Source organism: Hippocampus comes, unplaced genomic scaffold, assembly GCF_001891065.2.
Source record: "Hippocampus comes isolate QL1 unplaced genomic scaffold, H_comes_QL1_v1.1 scaffold2, whole genome shotgun sequence".
Lineage (NCBI taxonomy): Eukaryota > Metazoa > Chordata > Actinopteri > Syngnathiformes > Syngnathidae > Hippocampus > Hippocampus comes.
In genome coordinates this window covers 944,701-967,191 of record NW_017805139.1, presented here as the reverse complement: position 1 = coordinate 967,191, position 22,491 = coordinate 944,701, and the positions used below count along the sequence as shown (strand labels likewise).

General features: G+C 41.1%; 3 protein-coding genes across 5 annotated transcripts in view; 2 read left to right on the top strand and 1 right to left on the bottom strand.

Moving 5' to 3' along the window:
* Window positions 1-5,981, top strand: part of syt7b (synaptotagmin VIIb) — a 101,427-nt gene extending 95,446 nt beyond the window's left edge. For both annotated transcript variants that reach the window (XM_019867379.1, XM_019867378.1), the window contains 5 exons: window positions 907-1,174; window positions 2,214-2,383; window positions 2,661-2,775; window positions 2,930-3,129; window positions 4,860-5,981. In XM_019867379.1, the coding sequence (XP_019722938.1) occupies window positions 907-1,174; window positions 2,214-2,383; window positions 2,661-2,775; window positions 2,930-3,129; window positions 4,860-4,964 (858 nt within the window). In that variant the 3' untranslated portion in view covers window positions 4,965-5,981. The remainder of the gene's footprint in view (window positions 1-906; window positions 1,175-2,213; window positions 2,384-2,660; window positions 2,776-2,929; window positions 3,130-4,859) is intronic.
* Window positions 5,982-12,299: 6,318 nt separating this feature from the next.
* Window positions 12,300-16,221, bottom strand: sdhaf2 (succinate dehydrogenase complex assembly factor 2). 2 transcript variants are annotated; one of them, XM_019867376.1, is made up of 4 exons: window positions 16,116-16,221; window positions 14,812-15,035; window positions 13,720-13,829; window positions 12,300-12,783 (listed from the first exon to the last, which is right to left on the bottom strand). In XM_019867376.1, exons 1-4 carry the CDS (start codon window positions 16,140-16,142, stop codon window positions 12,656-12,658), a joined length of 489 nt encoding a protein of 162 aa, XP_019722935.1. In that variant the 5' UTR covers window positions 16,143-16,221; the 3' UTR covers window positions 12,300-12,655. The 2 variants fall into 2 exon arrangements, with proteins under 2 accessions (XP_019722935.1, XP_019722934.1); XM_019867375.1 differs by having other exon boundaries at window positions 16,107-16,216.
* Window positions 16,222-16,299: 78 nt separating this feature from the next.
* The window catches only part of LOC109514354 (cleavage and polyadenylation specificity factor subunit 7-like), a 9,665-nt gene continuing 3,473 nt past the window's right edge, over window positions 16,300-22,491 (top strand). Inside the window, exons 1-7 of the mRNA XM_019867374.1 lie at window positions 16,300-16,914; window positions 17,265-17,474; window positions 19,338-19,441; window positions 19,567-19,712; window positions 19,796-20,114; window positions 20,258-20,346; window positions 20,621-20,765. Of these exons, the coding sequence (XP_019722933.1) occupies window positions 16,840-16,914; window positions 17,265-17,474; window positions 19,338-19,441; window positions 19,567-19,712; window positions 19,796-20,114; window positions 20,258-20,346; window positions 20,621-20,765 (1,088 nt within the window). The 5' untranslated portion in view covers window positions 16,300-16,839. The remainder of the gene's footprint in view (window positions 16,915-17,264; window positions 17,475-19,337; window positions 19,442-19,566; window positions 19,713-19,795; window positions 20,115-20,257; window positions 20,347-20,620; window positions 20,766-22,491) is intronic.

Here is a 22,491-nt window from a genome sequence, read left to right as displayed (position 1 = left end):
CAGGAACAGTGTCCTAAAATATCTGTACCAAATTATTGACGACTGGATGTCCCATAGTCAAGATGGCAGACATCACCAAAGGTGGTTGCGATCAACCAGGCCAAGATCATGTGGGACTTCCAGATCCAAACTGACAAATTGGTCATGACCAACGTGCCTGACATAGTGGTGGTGGTATGATATGTAAAAGAGAAGTGTACATAAAGGATCCCAAAACAGGCTGAACACCATGTACAGTACATGTAGGTAGGTAGGTAGGTAGGTAGATAGATAGACATTCTCCTGTCCTCTATTATGGCGCAGCTGCATATGGAACGTGGAGGCTCCTTAATGGCTTGTGAAGCCTGCTCACTGCATCTAGGCTGTAATGCCCAACCCTCCTTGACACTTCCGCACCCCACCTCCACACGCGCTAGTCTGTGTGACATGTATTAATGTGTGCCAGTTTCCTGAGGCTATTTTCCAACTCCATACTGCTCTACTCTTAAATAAGCTTCGTCTATCGCTGCTTTTTTCCCCTTGCTCCCCCTTATGTCTTTTCATTTCATCTGCGAAAACAGGGCGCTGGAAAAGGCGACCATGCGGACTTCTGTTTTGTATCTCCCTGTTGTTTTTTTTTTCTGTGTCTCTTATTCGAGGTTTGTCTGTTCCAATTTGTTGCATTCAATGACAATAAATCTATTCTAATTCTTAATGGTTCCCCACAGTAAGGGGGGTTTGTTAAGGTGCCATTTCAAAATTTATAATTAAGCATTACTTCACAATTTTCTGGTATTGTCTCTTTTACTCTGCCCAAGATAATCTTTTTGAACAAGGGTAATTGATCAAATTAGAAAACACGTCAAACATCATATATTTCCCTTCATGTACTCAGGCTAGAAAATTCATTGTCATCGCCTTTCCCAGTTGTCTCCAGGCTCGGAAGAAGACGAACACGAGGGTCCCGTGTGTGAGAAGTTGGGTCGCATTCAGTTCAGCGTGGGATACAGCTTCCAGGACTCCACCCTCACTGTAAAAATCCTCAAGGGCCAGGAATTGCCCGCCAAGGATTTTTCCGGCACTTCTGACCCCTTTGTCAAACTCTACCTGCTGCCTGACAAGAAGCACAAACTGGAGACCAAAGTGAAGAGGAAGAATCTTAATCCACACTGGAATGAAACGTTTCTGTTTGAAGGTTTGAATGACAAACTTATTTAATTGATAATGGCCATTGTATAGATTCCTTTCGGCAATACCGCCAGAGATTTTTTTTTTCTTTTGCATGGATGAATTTCTTACAGCACAGCATGGTGTGTGAGCCTCACAATTCTGAGGTTTCTGTTTCAAATACTAGCTCTGTGGGGAGTTGGCATGTTCTTCCCTTGCTTGTTTGAGTTTTCTGCAGACACTTCAAACATGTTACTGTGTTAGTTTCTTTTAAGATGCAAAATTTTCGATACTATCACCCCGCCCATCTGTCCCGAAGTCTGAAGCAATAGGCTCCAGATCACACCTGACCCAAATGAGTGTTATAAAAAATTAACAGTTCTCTTATTTAAATAACACACATATATTCCAGTCGGAATTATCCTAGTTTTGAAAATTTCATTCTCACTCATTTTTATTTCAGTTTGACTTTTGTTTTTTTAATTCAGAAAGTTTAAATTCATTTTTAAGAGTGAGTTTGTTAGTTTTATTATTACTTTTAGTTTAGTTTTGTTTTTTTTAATATATGGAGTATTTGTGGTGTGCAAGATAAATAAAAAAGGTCACTTAATATTGTGTAACAAAGTACAAATCTCAAACTACCGGTACACTTCAACCTTCTTTTTGCTTTACGGTCAAACAGTAATGCTAAAGTCAACACATTTCAAATAAACCCAAAAGCTCGTTTTTGAAATGAATTGACAGAGATGAAAAGCAATTTGCTATAATTACAGTTACATAAGTAAGAAAAAGTAACATGGAGTTTCAAGTAGTTATCCATCCATCCGTCCATTATCTGAACCACTCACTCCGTGATTGTTTTCTAAATTGCATGAATGAAAATGTTTAAATGTTTCAAGTTTTTGTCTTTTCTTTCGTTTTCATTAACTAAAATTACCTTGATTAGGATAGATATTGTTGGCGTTTCTATCGGTGAGGACATTTTGCAATGAGTTTTTCTATTTCCCGCTGATCATTTGGACATCGGAGTATGGATTATACTGTACCTGTGTGCATTTCTATTTCAGGGTTTCCATTTGAGAAAGTGGTCCAGAGAACTCTATACCTGCAGGTTCTCGATTATGACCGCTTCAGCAGGAATGACCCCATCGGAGAGGTGTCCATCCCCCTCAACAAATTGGATCTGGCCAACATGCAGACTTTCTGGAAGGAATTGAAGCCATGTAGCGATGGCAGTGTGAGTAAAAGGGAGAAAAGAGGTGGCAGAAGGGATAAAGTGGGAGGAGGGGAGATGGCACAGAATGTAATGGGTGATGTCATTGCTGGCTGCTGTGACAGTCCCGGGGGAGAAGTGGTAGTGGGCCGGTGGGAGAGGATAGAAGTGGATACTGAGTGTCTGACAAGTTGGTGGGTTGATCACAGACTGCTGGAGGAAAATACAGTAAGAAAAAGGGAGGACGATGGGAAAGAGCATTAAGAAAAAAACGAGTCGCTGTTGTGTGTCATTTCTCCAGGGAAGTCGAGGGGATCTGTTGGTGTCTCTGTGCTACAACCCCACGGCCAACACTATCACTGTGAGCATTGTCAAAGCCCGCAACCTCAAAGCCATGGACATTGGAGGCACTTCTGGTACACACGCTCCTTTAATTGGTTCCTTTGCGCGTCATTGTTGTGTGCACTTGGAATACATTGAAATATTAACGACTCTAGAGAGGAATTAAATCCATTACATCACACACATCCAGCGGAGTACAAGACTAACAGTTCATACTCCTCTTCCCAGACCCCTATGTGAAGGTGTGGTTGATGAACAAGGACAAACGTGTGGAGAAGAAAAAGACGGTGGTAATGAAGCGTTGTCTAAACCCTGTTTTCAACGAGTCCTTTCCCTTCGACGTGCCTGCCCACGTGCTGAGGGAGACCACCATAATTATCACTGTCATGGACAAGGACAGGCTTAGTCGCAATGATGTCATTGGAAAGGTATCTCCTTGCCTCTTCTTTGCATCTTCCTACCTCTTCCTCTTCCCGTGTGTATTTTTGACTCCATGACAGATCATCTTCATTTAAATCACCCAGCAAGTCTTTACTGACCCCTGCTGGTTGATGTCATGCAACCTCTCAGCTGATCCATCCATCATCCATCCATTTTCTCATCCGCTTATCCTCACAAGGGTCGCGGGCGTGCTGGAGCCTATCCCCGCTGTCTTCGGACAGTAGCCGGGGTACACCCTGAACTAATTGCCAGCCAATCTCAGGATACACATAGACAACCAACCATTTGCCCTCACAATCACACCTTGGGACAATTTGGAGTGCCCAATCAACCTGCCATGCATGTTTTTGGAATGTGGGAGGAAACCAGAGTACCCGCAGAAAACCCACGCAAGCACGGGGCGAACATGCAAACTCCACACAGGAAGCCGGAATCTAACCCTGCACCTGCACTGTGAGGCCCACGTGCTAACCATTTGCCGTGTTTCTCAGCATAAAGGACTTAAAAACGTGCATTGTAAAACACGTAAAGTAATACTCCAGTCATGTTCACGCCATATGTGTCCATTAGCTTATTGACAATATTGCTTCAACTCATTTTGCGAGTGTTGGCCCCAGCCTGTAAGAGGTCCTAAGCAGAATTTCATTTGGGTGCCCCACTCTCAAACCATGGTGGGACCTTTGCTTGACTGATATCCATACAAGTGTACTGTATTCAACTTGTTTCTAGGGTTTTGATTTTTGTGTTGCCTCTCAGAAACACGCCCGAAGCAGCTTAGTTCAATTTTGTCACAGGCCGGCTCTGATGTTTATTTTTATTATTGTTTTCGATGAAGCCAAGGAAGGGTAGCTTGATTGATATATTGACAAACATTAAATTGATTTAGATAACACTGGTTATTATACATCCTCTGGCAGAAATTATGAAACACCAGTCTCAGAGGATGTTCATTCAGTTGTTTAAATTTGCTGAGAAAAAAAAGGAGATCACCAATCTTAAGTTATTTCAAATGCCACATTTCTGGCTTTAAGAAACACTAAAAGAGTGAAAGAAAAAAAACATGGTAGTCAGTGACAAAAATATTTTTAGACCAAGCAGAGTGAAAAAGTTATGGAATCACTGTATTCTGGGGAAACAAATATGGGATCACCCTGTAAATGTCCATTCTCAAAATTAACACCTTCATCAGATTAGACCTTGGAGAGCTGTTGCACCAAGTGGACTGACATGGATCATGGTTCCGACAGCAGGGATGTCATTTAAAACAAAATAGAAAATGATGACAACATCTTAAAGAAGACAAATCATCATGCAATGTTGCAAAAAATGATGGTTGTTCACTCGGGGCTAAACTTCTACCTCAAATCGGCGATCGCTGTTTGTTCACCGTCTAACCACTGAATCCAGTGGATTACCACTTGTACATTTGCCAAAAAAAAAAACACATCATAGATAGTCCCAAAAAAACGTAACATCCAATTTTATTATCGTGGTTAATAGAGTGCACTTTTATTGTGGTTTGTCGACACAAGTTGTTTCATCCATCAGCAGATTTGTTGATGTCTGATTTGGATTTGTGTTAAAAGCCGGGCGCAGCGGAAGACTCAGCGTGACTTTTATACTGTCTGTATTTACTGCTTTGCCAGGCTCTTGTTAAAAAGCCAATTCTCTTTTGATAACGCAGTACGTGAGCTAACATTGTCTCTTCTCCTCGCAGATTTATCTCTCATGGAAGAGTGGCCCCGCGGAGGTAAAACATTGGAAAGACATGATGGGTCATCCACGCACTGCCGTGGCCCAGTGGCATGCACTCAAGGCCTGAGGGAGCGAGCCGGCTCTGCTCCCCGTGCCCTCAGCACACATCCCCTGCTCTCGAGCTGCAGTCGCGGACTGCAGACAGTGTGTGTCACCTCTTTGTTCTCAGGCCTCTTTGAAATCCTGTTGTACTAAATTTCACCCCTTGTCAAACAGTGATGCCCACTTGACCCGCTCTCATTCCTCTGACCCTTAAATGTATTTGATGTCCACCCACTTCCTCCTTGTACTGTCTTTTTATGAGATTTTTCTTTTTTTGGGTCACGATACCACTGTGTCTTTCTTGTCATCCACTCATAGTGTTAAACCCAATAGCAGTATCTCTTGCCACACAAGAATACAAACTGTTCACCAAAAACGGATGAAACGTGGATCCAAAACTCCACTGTGGTGATAACCATAGAGATCAGACGCAGCCGTGCGTGCCAATGGCACTGCCCCATCTGATGTTGGTGTCAGGGAGCAGCCCTCTCACTTGCTCGACTCTGCTGTTGCTGTCACTGCCAGTCTCTATCCTGATTCTGCCCCAAACGTCAGGAAGTTGATGAATGCAATAGGCTCCATTTAAAATGGAATGGATGTAAAGTGGACTTTTTCTTTTTTGCTCCGGCAGCTGTGTAATTATTCACCTTGACTGGAACCCCTTGTTGTCTGTGCGTGCTGTGGGTGATGTGCTGTGACCCCAAATGAAGTTCTTAAAAAAGAGGAGGATTCAATGACAAAATCTCCAGTACTAGGCCACAAAGTTACAGTGTTAAAACCCTGCCCTGTCTTTTCGAACAGAAAAAAAAAAGAGTAGAAGTGATTGATGTTATCTTTTGTTGACAAAAAATAATGAAGAATCAAGTTGTTTCTCCAGACAGAGAAAATAAGCAAAAGCCAGCTTCACGATGTGGTGGTTGTGATGTATTTGTGTGTATCAATGGATGAATGAGAGAGCGTTTTGGCCTTGGTAGGCCTTGATGACAGATTATTAATTTTACATTAATAAAATGAGGCATTTCAATTAATTCCAAAGAAAACACATGCTATTTCAGCGTCACTATTTTCATTCGGCGGTGGTCTCGGGGTGGATCACCCTCGGCAATTGTATTAAGATGACATGATTGTTCAAAAGAAATCCATCGAGGTTAACTTCTGCCTTCTTTTCAGCTGCAAAGTCGAACTCTTTGCCAGCAGCAGATTAAGTTTGGTCATTCTGGGTTTTGGTCCATTCTGGAGTTTTGTCTTCCGGTTATTTGTTTCATTGGTTCAAGAATGAGAAAATACTTTTCATTGTACTTTGTGAAGGAATAAAGCAAAGTCTAATATTCGTGTGTGTGTGTGTGTGTGAGTGCATACAAGACTATTTAATTAACAACACTGTTCATTAAGTTTGTGTGCAATATGAGACAGGTTTAAAAGACAGTGTTTTTGGTTTTCATGTTTTGAGTTGTATTCTTTTATGTCTGCACTTGAAGATGGCAATGCTGGAACAAACCTTTCATAACAACAAATAACAGGGTTATTTTCATATCATTAGGATGGCAGCTGGAAGCTTAAGCTTACAAAGAAAACAGTGACAGATTTTAGGTTTAGACCAAAACAACTAACCACACCAATGCTGGCATTGCCAACGCCCCGCCCCACCGCCCCCCACCACCCCCATGCACACATGCTATCTGGCACAACAAGCTCCACGTCCAGATCCCACCATGCTTTGCTGCTCACCATATGCACGCATGCTGCAAGAGCCAGGAGAAAGAGGAAAGGTGAGACAGGACAGTCATCGCCTCTCTGCATCACAACAAGGTCCCCGGAGCGCGTCACGTCATTCTGAAAGAACCTACTACGTAGTTGTTTGTTTATGCTGATGGCCATGTGTGATAAACAAGGCATACGTTATCTGTGATACTGATGGCTGAGAATTACATTCCAAAGGCATACGGCAAGTCACCTTAATTAATGCAGCTACAAATTCTTGTTAGATAACCGTCAGGGTTTGGTGTATTTTTCAAAAAATAAGGTACAAATGACTTTTCTGTTCTAGACACTATCATCGAATTTACAACACAAAGACTGTTTAAGTGAAAGAGAGGTTATCTAGCACTATCTAATGTACACACTGTGTAAATTACAATGACATTTCCAGTGTGGGCAGTGTTATTTGGGTATCACTATCTGTCTTCGGCATCTGAAAGGTGTTCAATGTCAAATACTCACTGATTGTTTCTTTTTCTTATTTATTATACAGTGTATATAAAAGATAAATGTGTACATACCTGTACATGAAAGCACATCTCATATTGTTTTCAAATCCATGCTTTTCACCACTGATACATCAACTAGGTAAGACAAAAGTATATTCTGAGAGGCAAATCTTGCAAGACAAAATACCAAATTTCCCAAGTCGGCTGGAAGTGAAATTATCAAGTACCGGTAGTTTTGTTGAAATAGCATTTTTACAATTTGCGCTTCATCTTGTTGCAATGGCGAAACAAGGCAGGCACGAGGACTGCCAAGTCTACTGTCAGCATTCCATTGGGCTTATTACAACTACAAATTCGTAAATGTAATGTGCCAAAGACACAAGACAATCTGAACTCATTTTATTCATGTACAGGTTATTTATTATTTTCAGTCCCTTTGATGATGTCGAGGCCAGCAGAGAAGGCACACCACTGGCATTTTGTCTGTTCCGTTCACACTTACTGAAACAATATCCACATCAGACTCCATCTCAGTGTATTGTTGTGAAGTCAAACATGAGCTTTTATCCAAAGCATCCATCCACAAAACTGAGGTGGCACACCAGTGAGCAGTTCTCCGGGGCACAGCTGAATGCTGGGGATGTGGGAGGCGGAGGGATAAATGGAGCAGGAGAATGAAGTATTGAAATTCCTGGTGAGCAGAGGGTGGCGACACAGCTGAGGATCAACCGCGGAGCTGTCACGACACACAGGAAGCAGCGGTGGAGGATGACAGCAAAGCTGGGCCACAGATAGGTACAGTGGGTGTGCGTGGGAAAATGGTAAATGTACACTCCAAACATGTCTCAGAGCTGCAGGGATCTGATTTCTAGTCCCAGCATCTGTGGGTTCCAAAAGTGACATATTTTAAATTCTTTCAGAAAACATGTTTTGTCAAAGACGTTTCATCATTATAAATGACTTCTGTTTACACACATGCACAAATGCTCAATGTGTCCTAACAGTACTGAAAGCCTTTTGAGCATAAATTCCATATTTTTGGTATTTTTCTCGAGGTCTGTTTACTTGTATGCTTTTTATCCTCACTATAACTCATATATGTGGCAAAATTCATAATCTTGTGGTTTTAAGCAACATCGCCAACCATTGTGTCTGTATGTGCACGTTCAGCTTCGGGCGTCCGCGCGCAATAGAAATGCATTCAGAAGAGATGTCGGAGTGAAGGACACTGCATGACTCAAGGACTTGTGAGCGTGAGCTGCCACCGCTCCAACAAACTTGTGTTGGGCAGATTGATAATGAAACATTGATGCCCAGGATACTATTCGGTATACATCAACTATGATTAATAATTTTGGAACTGTATATTGACATGATGAACACAGTGGAGCCCTGTGTTGATGAAAAACTAATGGTGGACTTCAAGTTACAAGATCCAATTTGAATAATACAGTGATGTTGTTGTGAAGCCATTTAAAATGGCCGCAAGCCAAAGTGAAGGTTATTGTCTGTGTGAAGATGATTCATCACATCCGGCAGAACTTGAGCTTGTTTGCGAGTTGAATTATGATCATTTTTGTCGTGTTTTTTAGGCAATTGTGCTATGTGGCCAATCGTATAAATGTTTTTTTAAACCACTTTTTCAACATCAGCATTTCCACCCGCCCCCTGCAATTTCAAGGTCGGACAAAAGACCTTTCAACCATTTGACCCTTCCCCTGGCCTATTATTTGCATGAATCGTGAATTGAAACAGTTAGACCTGTTACAGTATTAAGTGACAGTGTCCAAAAAAAAAAATCTTGTGAAACCTCACACACGTGGGCTGACAAATGTCCTCAGCAGAATAAACATTCCAATTTATTTTAAGACATTGTTCATACAAATTGTGGTCAGCATGTGCTGTTTTTGTGTTGTATTAAAACACCTTGTCTGATATATGCAAACATTATAATTTGACCTGCAGTCACAGGAAGGCTTGATCTAATTTAATAATCTGCGCACATCTGGCCAGAGGGCTCTTCTCTAGTCTGCAGTTGAGGATTACAATGAAGGGATGAGAGTGTGGAGTCATATTTAAATGCCTCAGAGCAAACATTGATGAGCTTTAAAAAGAAAGACAATTTCAGTGGTGCTTAGGATGCAATAAAAAGATTGGCTAATTCTCTCTGAAACCCAGAGGCATAGTGCCTCATAATGATCCATATGAGCACCATAGCTCGTGTAATAACTTTGAAGATGTTCATCCAGATAAATCAAATATGGGTGCTTCGGATAATTCATAATTGCCGGCTTCACTTGAAGGCATATAGCAGATGGATATGGTTGACATCGGGTATGTGCCCATATTATCCATTTATAGTACTGTAGACATTTGCATCACATCCCCATCGGTTGTACTCGAGCGTACCTTGTCGCCATCTGCTGAATATAAAGTGACACTGCAGCAAGCGCGCAAAATGTCATTTGATGTGGCCTGCTAAGGCTTGCCACAATCTTTCATTGACTTCTGTTCAAATTGCTCTGAAAAAAAAATATGCCAGTATTTTTAAGGTATTCATGCATTATTTGGAATGTCGATGAATGTGCCAGTTTTTTGGTTTTTTTTGCATTTTGTTCAGTTGCTGTAGTGAATGTAAACTGAACTGTGAACTTAAAACCAAGGTTCAGTGGCTATAAAGTCCACTGTTCAAATGCCAGATTTTTTTGTGATACAAAAAAAAAAAAAAAAAATGAGATGTCAATGTCAAGCATGCCAAACTTTCTTCCACTGTTCACCTGGAATACACAAAACGCAATTGGGGAAAAAGAAATCTTTTTAAAAGGGGAAGTACAAATCAATACCTGAGGTAATGTGGTTGCACAAGTGTGCACACCCACTCACAAGTGGGTCCGTGGCCTTCTTCCCGACTTTCAAACACAGGTTAAATGGGAGACAGCACACTTGGGCGACCATTTATAGTGCCTCTTATAAAGTCCCCAAACAGTCCAAATGCTGTAGTAGCTTTTCCTGACAATGTTTTAAATATTATTTCCAAAAGAAGCAAGAAAGTTATGTTCTAGCACTCAGAGCGTGCTTCTCAAATAGTGGGGCGGCCCCCGCGAGGCTCCGTCATGGGGGCGCGTTTTACCTTGGGGAACTTGCTTTTTTTATTTTTTATTTTTATTTTTTTTTGAATGTCCCAGAAAAAAAGTGCAATTGCACCTCCACTACATTAGGGGGCAGTGGCGCCCTCCTTGGCAGAATGTGCGCAGGCAGCATTCGCTCGGTGCAGTAGGGGTTTTGTTTGCACTGAGTATGAGTATGAAGTGTACTGTAGACACGAAGTGTTGCAGAACCTCAAGTGACACTATGAAAAAATATTTAACAGGGATGAGAAAACACGCGGAGAGAGACGGAGATAAAGAGGCAAACGAAAGTTTCCCGAAAGCTAAGACGAGGAAATATGACGAAGCGTATGTAGCGCTTGGCTTCACCGTGACTACGGTGGGAGACGAGGAAAGACCGGTGTGCTTACTGTGTCTAAAAATGTTGGCAGCGGACAGCATGAAGCCAAATAAATTAAGGCGTCACTTAAAGACATTACACCCCAATCACGCTGATAAGCCGCTTGAGTTTTTTCAGCGAAAACGTGCCTAATATTGCTAACAATCATCCCGCTTTGTGACTGCTATTCACTTTTTTTGTGCTCCCGAGTTAATGTTGGTGATCAGTTCGAATGCATTATTATTTATTTATTTTATGCAATTTTGTTTTTCAGTATTGTATGGTTTGACATGGTCAGTCAAAAATGTTAATAGTTTAATTCAGGATTTAATCTTATTTTTGGATTTCAGATGCACTTTAAATCTTTTCTGTTCGTCAATACGGCAAAGCTATTCTTTGTTGTAAGTTGGTCCAGATTTCTTTCTTTTTTATTCTTTTATATGTTAATAAGTGTTATGCAGAGATGTACTTATAACAATTTTATAGACAAATGATACTATTTATAGTTGCGGGGGGAGATGTTTTCTTCTTCCTAGGAGAGTGTGGGGGAGGGGGGGGGGCATGACAGAAAATAATTGAGAACCACTGCATCAGGGCAAATAGGCAGATGCTACAGGCACCAGAGACTTCGGGGAGCACCAAAATGAGTACTGTATAGGCGCTGAAAAAAATGCCTTTGAATATTCATCCATCAATTTACTGAACTGCTTTATCCTCACAAGGGTCGCAGGGGTCGTTGAAGCCTATCCCAGCCATCTTCGGGCAGTAGGCGGGGGACACCCTGAACCGGTTACCAGCCAAACGCAGGGCACACAGAGACAAACAATCATCCACGCTCACACTCACACCTAGGGACAATTTGGAGCGTTCAGTCAACTTGCCATGCATGTTTTTGGAATGTGGGAGGAAACCGGAGTGTCCATAGAAAACCCATGCAGGCTCGGGGAGACCATGCAAACTCCACACAGGGAGGCTGGAGCTGCAATTGAACCCAGTACCTCTGTACTGTGAGGTCAACGCGCTAACCACTGGACCTGAATATTCATTACTTTCTATTAACTCTTAAAATGGAATAGATAATTGGCCTTTGAATTCAAATGCAAAGCAATGCCAAATTACTGTAAGATTTAAAAACAAAAAACAAAAAAAAAAAAACAAACATTCAAAATAAGTCCAGGTGATGACTCATTCAACCCGCGACCCACCTACAAACATACCTTTTGGAATTACGGCTAAAACTTAATCCTTGGTCTTGATCAGACTGATACACTTTCTCATGTGCACTTGGCAGATTTTTAATGTTTTTTTTTTTTTTGGTTTGTTTGTTTTTTGTTTTTTTTATGGTCTTGCCGCCATACCACAGACAAATTTAAAAGATAGGACTCCCTGAGTAGTTTTGTTCTCGTCTTTTCCAAAATTTGGAAGGGATGTCCAGTTATTAGTAGTGGCACTACATTCATCGACAGTGTGGAGGTGGGTGTGAATGGTCGTTCATCTCTATATGTGCCCTTCGACTGACTGGCGACCAGTCCAGGGTGTTGTCTGCCTTCCGCCCGAAGTCAGCTAGGAAAGGCTGTTATTTCTGGCCCCGATTTTTGATGTGCATGCAGTTATATCCAAACTCTTGCAAACTGGAAAATGGTCATGAAAAAAAACAAGAGATGATCAATATTGATGAAATAACATTCTTGTGGTGGTCACATCATAACTGCAGCACAAAAACAAGATTGTTTCAATCCTAGGCAAAATGAATGTTGTGCTGCCTAGGATCATCAGCTTCAATTCATCTTAACAAAATGTATCTCACACGCTGATGCTTTTTCAGCCCTGCACTTACATAACAAGAATAAAATGTTGTCATTGTATTGTGGCCCACAATAAATTGCACACAACTGACTTGATAAAGTACGGTAATCCAGTTGGACGTCTTCCATAGTAGGTTATGTCACCATTATTTTCATTAAGCACCTCAAAGAGTCTGTTGAATGGGGGGGTTCTGGGGGGATTTGGTTGCTCATCCACGTTAACCTTCCTTTTCTAGGTATTCCAAGCTGGGGGCATCCAACCTCTGCTCCTGGTTGCGATTCTTTGTGAACTCCTTTAGCATCTCCATGACCTCTCCTTGGTAAATGTCTGGGGTGGGCTGAGCCTCTGGAAGCAAAACAGAAAGTGAGGGGATTCTTTTCACAATATTACAACAACAAAAAATAATGAACTCATAATCTTCTGATAATCAGGCATATATTTTCAAGATTCAAATTGTATTGTAATGGGAATAAAAATGAACATTTTTGAGGAAAAAATGAGTCACACTTAAACAAGAGCTTCAAATCAACACAGCTGATACCTGTACATCCGTCTGAGGCTAGTCGCAAAGTTTAGTGATTTTAACCTGATGTCGGTGTGCCCAAATACTGATGACTGTAATTCATTCTTTTGACAACTACCGTATAACAAATTATGATTTGACAAAATTCCCTACAGAGGCACTATGGACAAATGGTTAGCACAACCGCCTCACAGTTTTGAGATTCAAGGTTTGAATCTGGCCTCTGGCTTTCCTGTTTGGAATCTGTATATCTCTTCGTGCTTATGTGGATTTCCTCTGGGTATTCTGGTTTAATCAGTAGGTGTGAATGTCAGTGTGATTGACTGGTGACCAGTTCAGGGTGTACTCTGCTTCTCGCTCTAAGTCATCCGTGACCATAATGCGGAAACACATGCCAGAAAACCGACGGATGAATGGAGATTGACTACATTACTGATCGTTATGCAGGCGCTTCATTCAGCACAACCGCTTGTAATGACGCCCCTATATTCTGTCAAATAATTTAATCTCAGAAAAAAAATGTGCATACACAACTTTTTATAAAACATTTTTTCATGAGGTATAATTATCCCCGAAAAAGACAATACTTCAATAGGAAAATCAAGCAGTCCAATCGTACTCCCACAAAAGCCTACACAGGCATGGCAGAACATGTAAACTCCACAAAAAAGGCTCAAAATTTGGGTGTTCGGAGCATTATAAGGTCATAAATTATCACATCTTTGGAAAGAAAGACAGCAATGAAAGAATTCTTTCACCTGTTGCCCAGTAGTAGATGTCCCAGTCATTGCTGGGTTCGTTGATTATTCTGTCATACTGCTGCAGCTGGGTCTCACTCATCGTATTCAGGTATCGCTTGGCAAAAAGGCTACGGGGGGGAAAAAAAATCATTAGCCAAAGTGAAAACGTTTGAAAACATGCGCTACATTTAAACACATCAGTTGGCACAGTTCCCTCGACAGCCGGTATCCTGGATGTTTTATAGGTCTCCCTGTTCCAACACAACTGATTCAAATGATCAGAATTGTTATTCATCTTCTGCACATCTTGCTGATGAGCTGCTCGTTTGAATCAGTGTGTTGGAGCAGGGAGACATATAAGACAGCGGCCCTGGAGGACCGGAATTGCCCCCCTCTGATTTAAAGACACAGGCCACAACGTTTGACCACCTGCACGATGTCGGATGGAATAAACTGTGTGTACCAACAATGCTGAAATTGGATTGGCAATTTGCACTGCATCAGATAAGGAGGTGTTTTTATTGAGCTCCAAAGCTCTGCATGAATATTGTTAAATTGTTACCTCTTTGACAGTCACCATTCTAAACTGAGCTTTGTCATATTTGTAAAGTCTGAATTTATGTGCGGGGCTAAATCATGGAGGTGGACATACAGTACTTGTTTGCCCTTTAGATGTATTGTATATAACTAGTATGTGGTGTAAAGCAACTTAATCAATGACTACATTTTTTTTTTAGGGCAGCACAGTGGATGACAGATAAATGCACCCGCCTCACAGTGCAGATGTTGTGGATTCAAATCCAAGCTTCAGCCCTCCGGTGTGGAGATCGCCTGTCCTTCCTGTGCCCGTGTGGGTTTTATCCAGGTACTCTGCTTTCCTCCCACTTTTCATAAACATGATCAGTCGGTTGATTGAATACTCTAAATTATGCATAGTTGTAAATGTGACTGCAAATGCTTGTTTTTTTTCTATTTGTGCCCTGCGACCTTTGCCAACCAGTTCAGGTTTGTACCCAGTGACTCTCGGCCAAAAGTCAGCTGGGATCGGCTCCAGCATACCTGAGACCCTGCTAGAGGTACAGGGAGTGTATGGATGGATTCTTTAATAACCTGAGCAGTATGCAGTTCTCCAACATGCCCCTTTTACGGCTCTCATACAGCAGGCGCCGTCTCTTGATGTCAATGGGCTCTCCAGGCTTGTCCTCCCAGGGGGGCAATGGAATCTCAATCAGGTCAGTCCTGGTATCATCAGGTGCATCGCCACGGTAACAACGGGTCGGGACCAGACCAGTGACCACCGGTCTCCATGCTGTCTGGCAGATCCCTGTCATCAGCTAGTGCAAAACCACAAGAATATCAAATTAAATTAAATCTTAAACTCCTCAACCAAACATTTTACATTTCTATAATTATGTTTTTTCTCAATGGAACCTAGAATTTTCACGAACTACAGTCAAACTAGAGATGGAACATTCGTTTTTTGGGGGTGATGGATCGAAGTATGTTTTATCAGTGCGACAATTATGAATCGTAGAATGAAGAAATGAGCCAAAATCATTGAATGTCAGGCTTTATCTGTGCCGTTTAATAGCATTGTGCACTGGCAGTAAACATCTTGAAACCTGTTCGGGAATGGAAAACCCATTCACGCCACTGCTAAACAAATAAATCCATCGTCTTCAGACAAGTACTAAATTGTGGTCTATGGCTCGGGCAGGTTAATAACTTTGCAAGGAAATCGGCAAGTCAACAAGGCGTCATGAAATAATATATCGACCTGGCTCAAAGGAGATTCTAGAATATTTGTGTACCTCCTCGTATGTAAATGGTTCAGACCAAAAACGCATATTATAGTGGCAATAGCCAATTGGTCAAAAAGTGGGGAAAACATAAGCGCATACAGCAGAGATACGCTTCTGTCTCTTCCAAACGTATGCGGTATTACACATCATGGTGCTCCCACTTGCGACGCAAATGAGCAAATATAGTGGTGTGATATGGCACTAAAGTTCGTTTGGTCTAGACATACAGGTGGTACGTTTTGTGGCAAGTAAGTGGGAAAACAATCCGATTTTTGTCTTGCTGTTTGAGAATACAAATGTTGTCAATGACAGAACACGGCGGAGGAGTTGCATAATGTCTCCTGCTTGTCTGTTGTGCAACAACTTGACTGTTGTACAATTATCATAGCTCTACACAAGACAGATGTTAGTGCAATACATAAAAATATAAATACGTTGATGAAATACTCCACTTATATAATGGACAATAATACAGTAGGAAAAATACTCTGAGGGTTAAGATTACAGACAGTACAATATGTCGATTCAAATTACTCTCGCCGAAAATAATAAATTGCAGATTACGAAGCAGAATTGCTGTTCAATTCAAACATACATAAATACATAACTCACTCTTTTCGCAATAACGGAGGACAACATTTGGCTGCGCTGCGACCTTAACCTCTGGAGCTAAATCGCAAAACGTCAAAAGCAATAAACGCCCCCTGACGTCAAACACCTTGTGATTGGTCCACGATAGGCACGTGACGCATTGTGGGTGATATAACAGTTGCGTTTGTCTCAAAACAGTTCTCCTTACAAAGTCACCGTACAAGTAGCAAAGCTGTTTGTACACAAGCGCATTTGTAACCAGAACCGTTCAAACGTGTATAATAGCTAATTACTGTTCCCTTCACACATCCACATCCGATCAAGGAGTAGGAACCAATATTTCTTATGTTGCAAGCCGGTTGCATTTAGCAGGTACACATGACCAGGCAAGTACGTTAGCAACGCTAGTGTCAGTGGCCCAATGCGAAACTGTATCAATATAAATAATCCGTGGGAAGACGTGTGCATTGTTGACATAAAATTTGATTTTACAAGACATCGTTCTGTCGTGCAATGCTTTGATGCAAATGCACATTGATTGTTATATATCTGGTCCTAACGTTTGCTAACGTTAGCTTATGTTCGACGTCAACAAAAGTATAAATCTGGTCCAGCATCACGTTCCGCTTTTCGTTGATGCTGCACCTAGCATAAATGTGCTTATCGAAACTCCCCAGCTGAAGAAACAAAATTAGAAACAGCCTCACGGTCATCGTCATTCTTTGAATGATCCCTGGTCCTCGTGATGGCTGCAGCCGGACCGAGTGAATCCAAAACGGCGACCGCAGACTTGTACTGTGACCTGAATCCAAAGGACGAGGTGAGCCTTTTCTTGGTTTACTGCGAAAGCAGTGACTACGGCGCCGATTTTGGGCTGCATTAACTTTTCTCTGTGTGAAAAACATCTTAATTTGTAGTCTTGTTCCCTTGTTGTTGTCTTGTATCGTCACTTCGTATTCCCACGTTCACGAATATGCTAAAAGTTAGTTTATGTTTTATTTTTTATTTATTACTGTATTCATTATTTACCCTGCAAACATTTCCTAAAATATGATGATCCCGCTGCAATGGTATGTAGTACAAATGTTACTCAGGAATGTAGTTTTGCTGAGTTGACACTGCACAGGATGAAATGTAGAAGATGCGCTCAGTTCTTTAATCTCACCACAGGATTTGGACAGAATCGATGAGGCAAATGACCTCTTCGATGATGCTGTACTTTCTGGCTCAGTTGATCAAGATAAGAAAAACACTTTGAATTCAGATGCTGGCGGGATAACGCCAACGAAAGTGGAAGATAATGTGGCCACGGTGAAAGCAGATGAAAAAGAAACAAACCAGCCACGAAGATTCTCATTATATATTGGGAATTTCTCCTGGGTGAGTTGTACATCATACATACAGCATATTAATTAAGACAAAGAGGTCAATGTATCATCATACTGTTGAATCGAAGTTACACGTTTTAAAGTGTGACACACACTCACTCGCTCACACACACACACACACACACACACACCAGAGGTAAGATCTTAAGCTCGAGCCCAACCCGGGCCTAAAATGTCAATCATTGCATCGGGTCGGGCTTCTCTCTCGCTGACTTTTTTAATATAAATATATGTTTAGTGCGCTGAGGCGTTTCGAGGCCGTGAATAGTTTTGGCCACGAGAGACTGTGGCCAAAAAAACAGAAGTCATCACAACACGTACTGTACTAAACTCTCTTGCAATGACAATTCAAAGAACTCCTTCCTGTCTCTGTCTATTATCCACCCGTCATTGTTCTTCTTTGTCTCTCTGCTTCTCTCAAAGTGCCTCGCTACATTCTTAAGGACGTACTGCTACTGTGGTTTATGGCTCAATTTTCAACCCGTCAAAATGACGGGAGGGCCTTAAATTTTTCCCGTCAACTCTTAAAAAAATCCTTCAATGATGGAAAATTGTCGGTTAATGTACCATCTGCACAAACAGAAATATAAAAGATTTAAATGTTTATACAGTCTTGTTTAATTTAGATTTCGTTACAAAAGACAGGCTTTAATTTTTTATCAGAATCAGAATCGCCTTTATTGTCATTGTATTACATACAACAAAATTTGGGTGCCACTCCTTAGTGCATTTCGTAAATCATTATCATAAATCACCCCTCCTCCTCCCGCCTCCTCACAAATAAAATATGAAATTTCGGGTTTGCTTCGGGCTCGGGCCTGCAAATCAAGTTAATTGGTCGGGCTCGGGCCGGGTCGAACTTTTAATACCCGCGGGCCGGATTTTTTAGGACCGATCTTACCTCTAAAACACACACGCGTCCCTCTCACCCCTATAACACACACACACACACACACACACACACACACACACACACACACACACACACACACACACACATGCACAGGGTCAGGCAAAATGATCTGACACATTTGTAGGTTAGATAAACGGCAAATAAAGTCAAGAAACAAAAAAGTGTTTTTATTTTCGAAAAGTACGTATACAGTAATGCCATTCTGTTTAACTATGTTTTAAAAATTAAGTGGAGTTCTGGCGGTGCGAGGTCGGCCGGTTGACTTTAGTTTCAGTGCAGATCCAGTAGCTCTGAAGTTGGAAACCCATAACAAGAGCGTGTTTCGAGCTGGTACGGGATCATGTCTACCAAGATAGAAGTGTAAACGGAACGCAAGTTGTGTTGCAGTTACAGATTCGTTTGTTTTGATAAACGTTTCCACAATGAAAGTGCGATGCTCACCAGTACAATTCAAGGCAGCAACTGAAAAAGAAACGAAAAACAATGCCATTGCAAAATGGCATTTTTTATATATATATATATATATATATATATACTTTTCGAAAATAAAAACACTTTTTTGTTTCTTTACTTTATTTAACCTACAAATGTGTCAGATAATTTTGCCTTACCCTGGAGATATGCTCAGCACTTTTTCGATGAGATTAAAATATAGATTAATTAGATCAATTGATTAGATCAATTAATTACAGATAATAAATCTCACAATTTAATCGCTTAACAGCACTAATATATATATATATATACACATACATACACACGCGCGCGCGCACACACACACACACACACACACACACACACACACACACACACACACACACACACACACACATATACATATACATACACAGAAGTTTGACCGCTGACTGATGTAGAAGACCCCTGCTTGTAAGGTAATCATTACCCATGTCCTTCTCATCCCTTCATATCATGACCCTTTAGTGGATATCTGACAAGGACCTCCTACACTTGGCCCAGAAATTAGGGGTAAGGGATATTGATGAAATCAAATTTGCAGAGAACAAAGCAAATGGCCAATCAAGAGGGTAGGTGATTTTTTTTCTTTTCTTTAAAAATGTTAAAAACCCTCAATTATCGACTGAATGCTGATATCGGTTAGGAACATGATGTAGGGTTGATGTTAATGCACATATTCATGTCTTTACTACAGCTATGCAAAGGTGGTGGTGACTTCTGAAAATTCATTAAAAACATTGTTGGAGAAAATTCCCCAATGTACTCTGGATGGGGAAAACATAGACTGCCGTTTTGCAACTTATCAGAACTTCAGTGTGTTTGAGAATGTCGCTAATAAACGTGAGTACCACCAATTTCACACATTCGCCACATTGATCGTGTTGCAAATGTGCCCTTGACTCATCAAAAAATGTTCTTCACAGGATTTCCAATGCGCAGTCATTCCAAAGACACCGATTCGCAGATCTCCTCGGCATTTTCTTGGGATACCAATCCTCCCAGTACACCCGCTCAATTTCCATCACATCCAGTCGGAAATGTCTTTCCCCAACATTCCAGCCCTTTCCCCAGCCAGCCACCCCCTCCCTTCCCACCTCTGCCACTCAACATCCCTCCACCACATCTTTTTCCCCCTCCACCTTTCAATGCGCCTACCCAGCCCCCTCCAAGTCTGCATATAAATCCAGCTTACTTCACCCCAGCACAAGACAGACACAGAAGTCATGCTTATGGTCACCAAAAGTGAGGATGTGTACAATTTCCATCTTCTTCCAATCAGAATTCATTACTATAGCTATGAAATAATTTGCATTATTCATTGATCAACTTGACAATATCTCCGTCTGCCGGCGTAAAACTATCTTTGTACTTTGCAAACGTTTCAGGGGGGAGAGAGATTATGAAGATCTGTTTAACAGAAATAGAGCTGTAGCTAGCAGCGCCATTACTAAGGCTGTGACAGGTGCAACTGCTGGTAAGTGCACCTGATCCCATTGTGTTGTGCTGAAAATTGGAGATTCATTATTACAAAAGTAAAAGAATGCCATCTTGATGCATGTATGAATCTTGGGGTACCGTAGTATGACATTAGTACTCAAACTAGTTGTTGGTGACTCACCGATAAAACTCAACTATGTGGGATTTCCCATCACCTGTCTGAACTAAATATGTGCGTGTCACATAATTTAGCCTCTCTGCTGCATATTCATTTTCAACACTCTTTGCTGCACAAATGTTTGTAATTACAGGAGACCAGAGAGTGGCTATGGAAACGCTGCTAACGGCCATTGCCATCATCAAGCAATCCAGTGTGTACAGGGATGAGCGCTGCCAAGCCCTCGTCACCTCCCTCAAAGACTGCCTAGTGTCCATCCAGGGAAACTGTGGCTACAGGTATGCTCGCATTGGCAAGCTTCATTCCATGCATGGAAATTGCATACAGTCTTGGGGCAAAGTCACCAAAAATAAATAAGTTTAAAAATTAAGGATGTTGGATAGTAATTTGCTACCGGTATGAGTATTCAACTCTTGAAGACTCACCAATACCGATAGCACTAGTGCTTTTGATTACATAAAAATTCGATTAAACCAATGATCTTTTTAAATATCTACATATCCCAGGCGTGTTAAACTCATTTTTGTCCAGGGATACATTTTACCACCCGTTTTCCTTGGAGGGCCGTTATAACTAAAACCAGTTACCGTCATGTGGGGTTTGGTAACAAGAAAATGCTAACATTATCTCTTATCTACTACATATGAGAATTTTAAATTTTGGTAGAGATTTTATCAAGCATCATGGAAGTTGACATGCTTGATTTGATTTCGCGGGCCACATGAAATGATGTGGCGGACCAGATCTGGAGTTTTAATATGGTGGTTTCCTGAAGCTTGCATGCAATTAATGGCAATGTGTTATTGTATTTATTCCATTTGTTCATAAAATACACATTTTGTGTAGAACATACAGTACAATGAATTCAGATAAAATGACGCACGTTGGCCAGAAAGGGTCGCAATCAAAATATGCGGTTGTACTACAAGGATACAGTGATGTGCGAAGCATTAAATTGAATAAAACAGTGCTTCAAGCAACATGTAAGAATATCTATCATTTAACGAGAGTTTTAGCAACACACGTTTGTCATTTTGTTCTGAAGGCAACATTGAATTCAATTGTGGTGTCTGTCTGAACACTACGGGGCACCAATGTAATGATATACATGACTTAAAAGAAGAAAAAATAAGGCACAAAGAAGAAATCTAAATCCGATTCACTGCTTGCTGAGCTGTAAATACATTGAATAAAATTAGAATTAGAAAAAAACATTGTGTCAGCCATGCATGCAATTTAGTTTCTAAAAGTAAAATGCCCACAAGAGGTCACCTCAGTATCGGCTGCTGTTGCGATTACCCGATACCTTGAAATAAAGCCTGTATTGGCCCAATATGATATCTGGTATCGGTACTTTCGCATCCCTAAAGAGATAAATAGATCAAGCATACATTTTTAGTTTTAACATCAGACAAAAGTACTTTCTTTGCGTAGTCAGTCAGACTTTATTGGAGCAGGTTCGTCATGTATTTCTCCTGGAGAGCCATCATGTTATTCTGGCTCAGGTTGTTTGCCAGAAGCTTTTGAAGGAGCAGGGTGTTTATGTGGCAACTTAAGGCATGACACAAAGAGCACAAAAGTGAATGTTATGCAAAAAAAAAAAAAATATATATATGTTATTTAGTTAGTAAGGTTTTTAGTTAGTTGGACAGTGAAATAAAAAGGTTCCATATAAACAAGTTAGGTTGTTTTGTGTCACATGAACAGAGGATGTATATATATATATATATATATATCCAATTGGATGGCTTTGCGAATGGCGATTCTCAAATTGACATGGGTAGACTGTAGGTTTTACACCATGAAGTTGGCCTCGGCTGACTCTTAGCCCTTTACTGACTTACATTTGGGAGAGGTCAGATCCCAATATGAAGATGCCCGATTCCATTTTTTCTCTATTAACGTTGGCATGGCACATAAAGTTTAACAAAAATGCTGGATTTGGGATGGAACCCTCCATGCATGGTTAGGAGCTTTCGGGTCTTCAGACCACGGACACACACA

What these genes read in the sequence shown, in the direction of transcription:
- sdhaf2 (XM_019867375.1), bottom strand. Translation starts at nt 16,142, where the DNA reads ATGTTGTCCTCCGTTATTGCGAAAAGAGTGAGTTAT. An exon ending in GAGAACTGCATACTGCTCAG is followed by an intron (nt 13,830 to 14,811) that starts GTTATTAAAGAA and finishes TCCCCCCCGTAG; the next exon opens with CCTTTTTGCCAAGCGATACC. An exon ending in CATCTACTACTGGGCAACAG is followed by an intron (nt 12,784 to 13,719) that starts GTGAAAGAATTC and finishes TTTTGCTTCCAG; the next exon opens with AGGCTCAGCCCACCCCAGAC.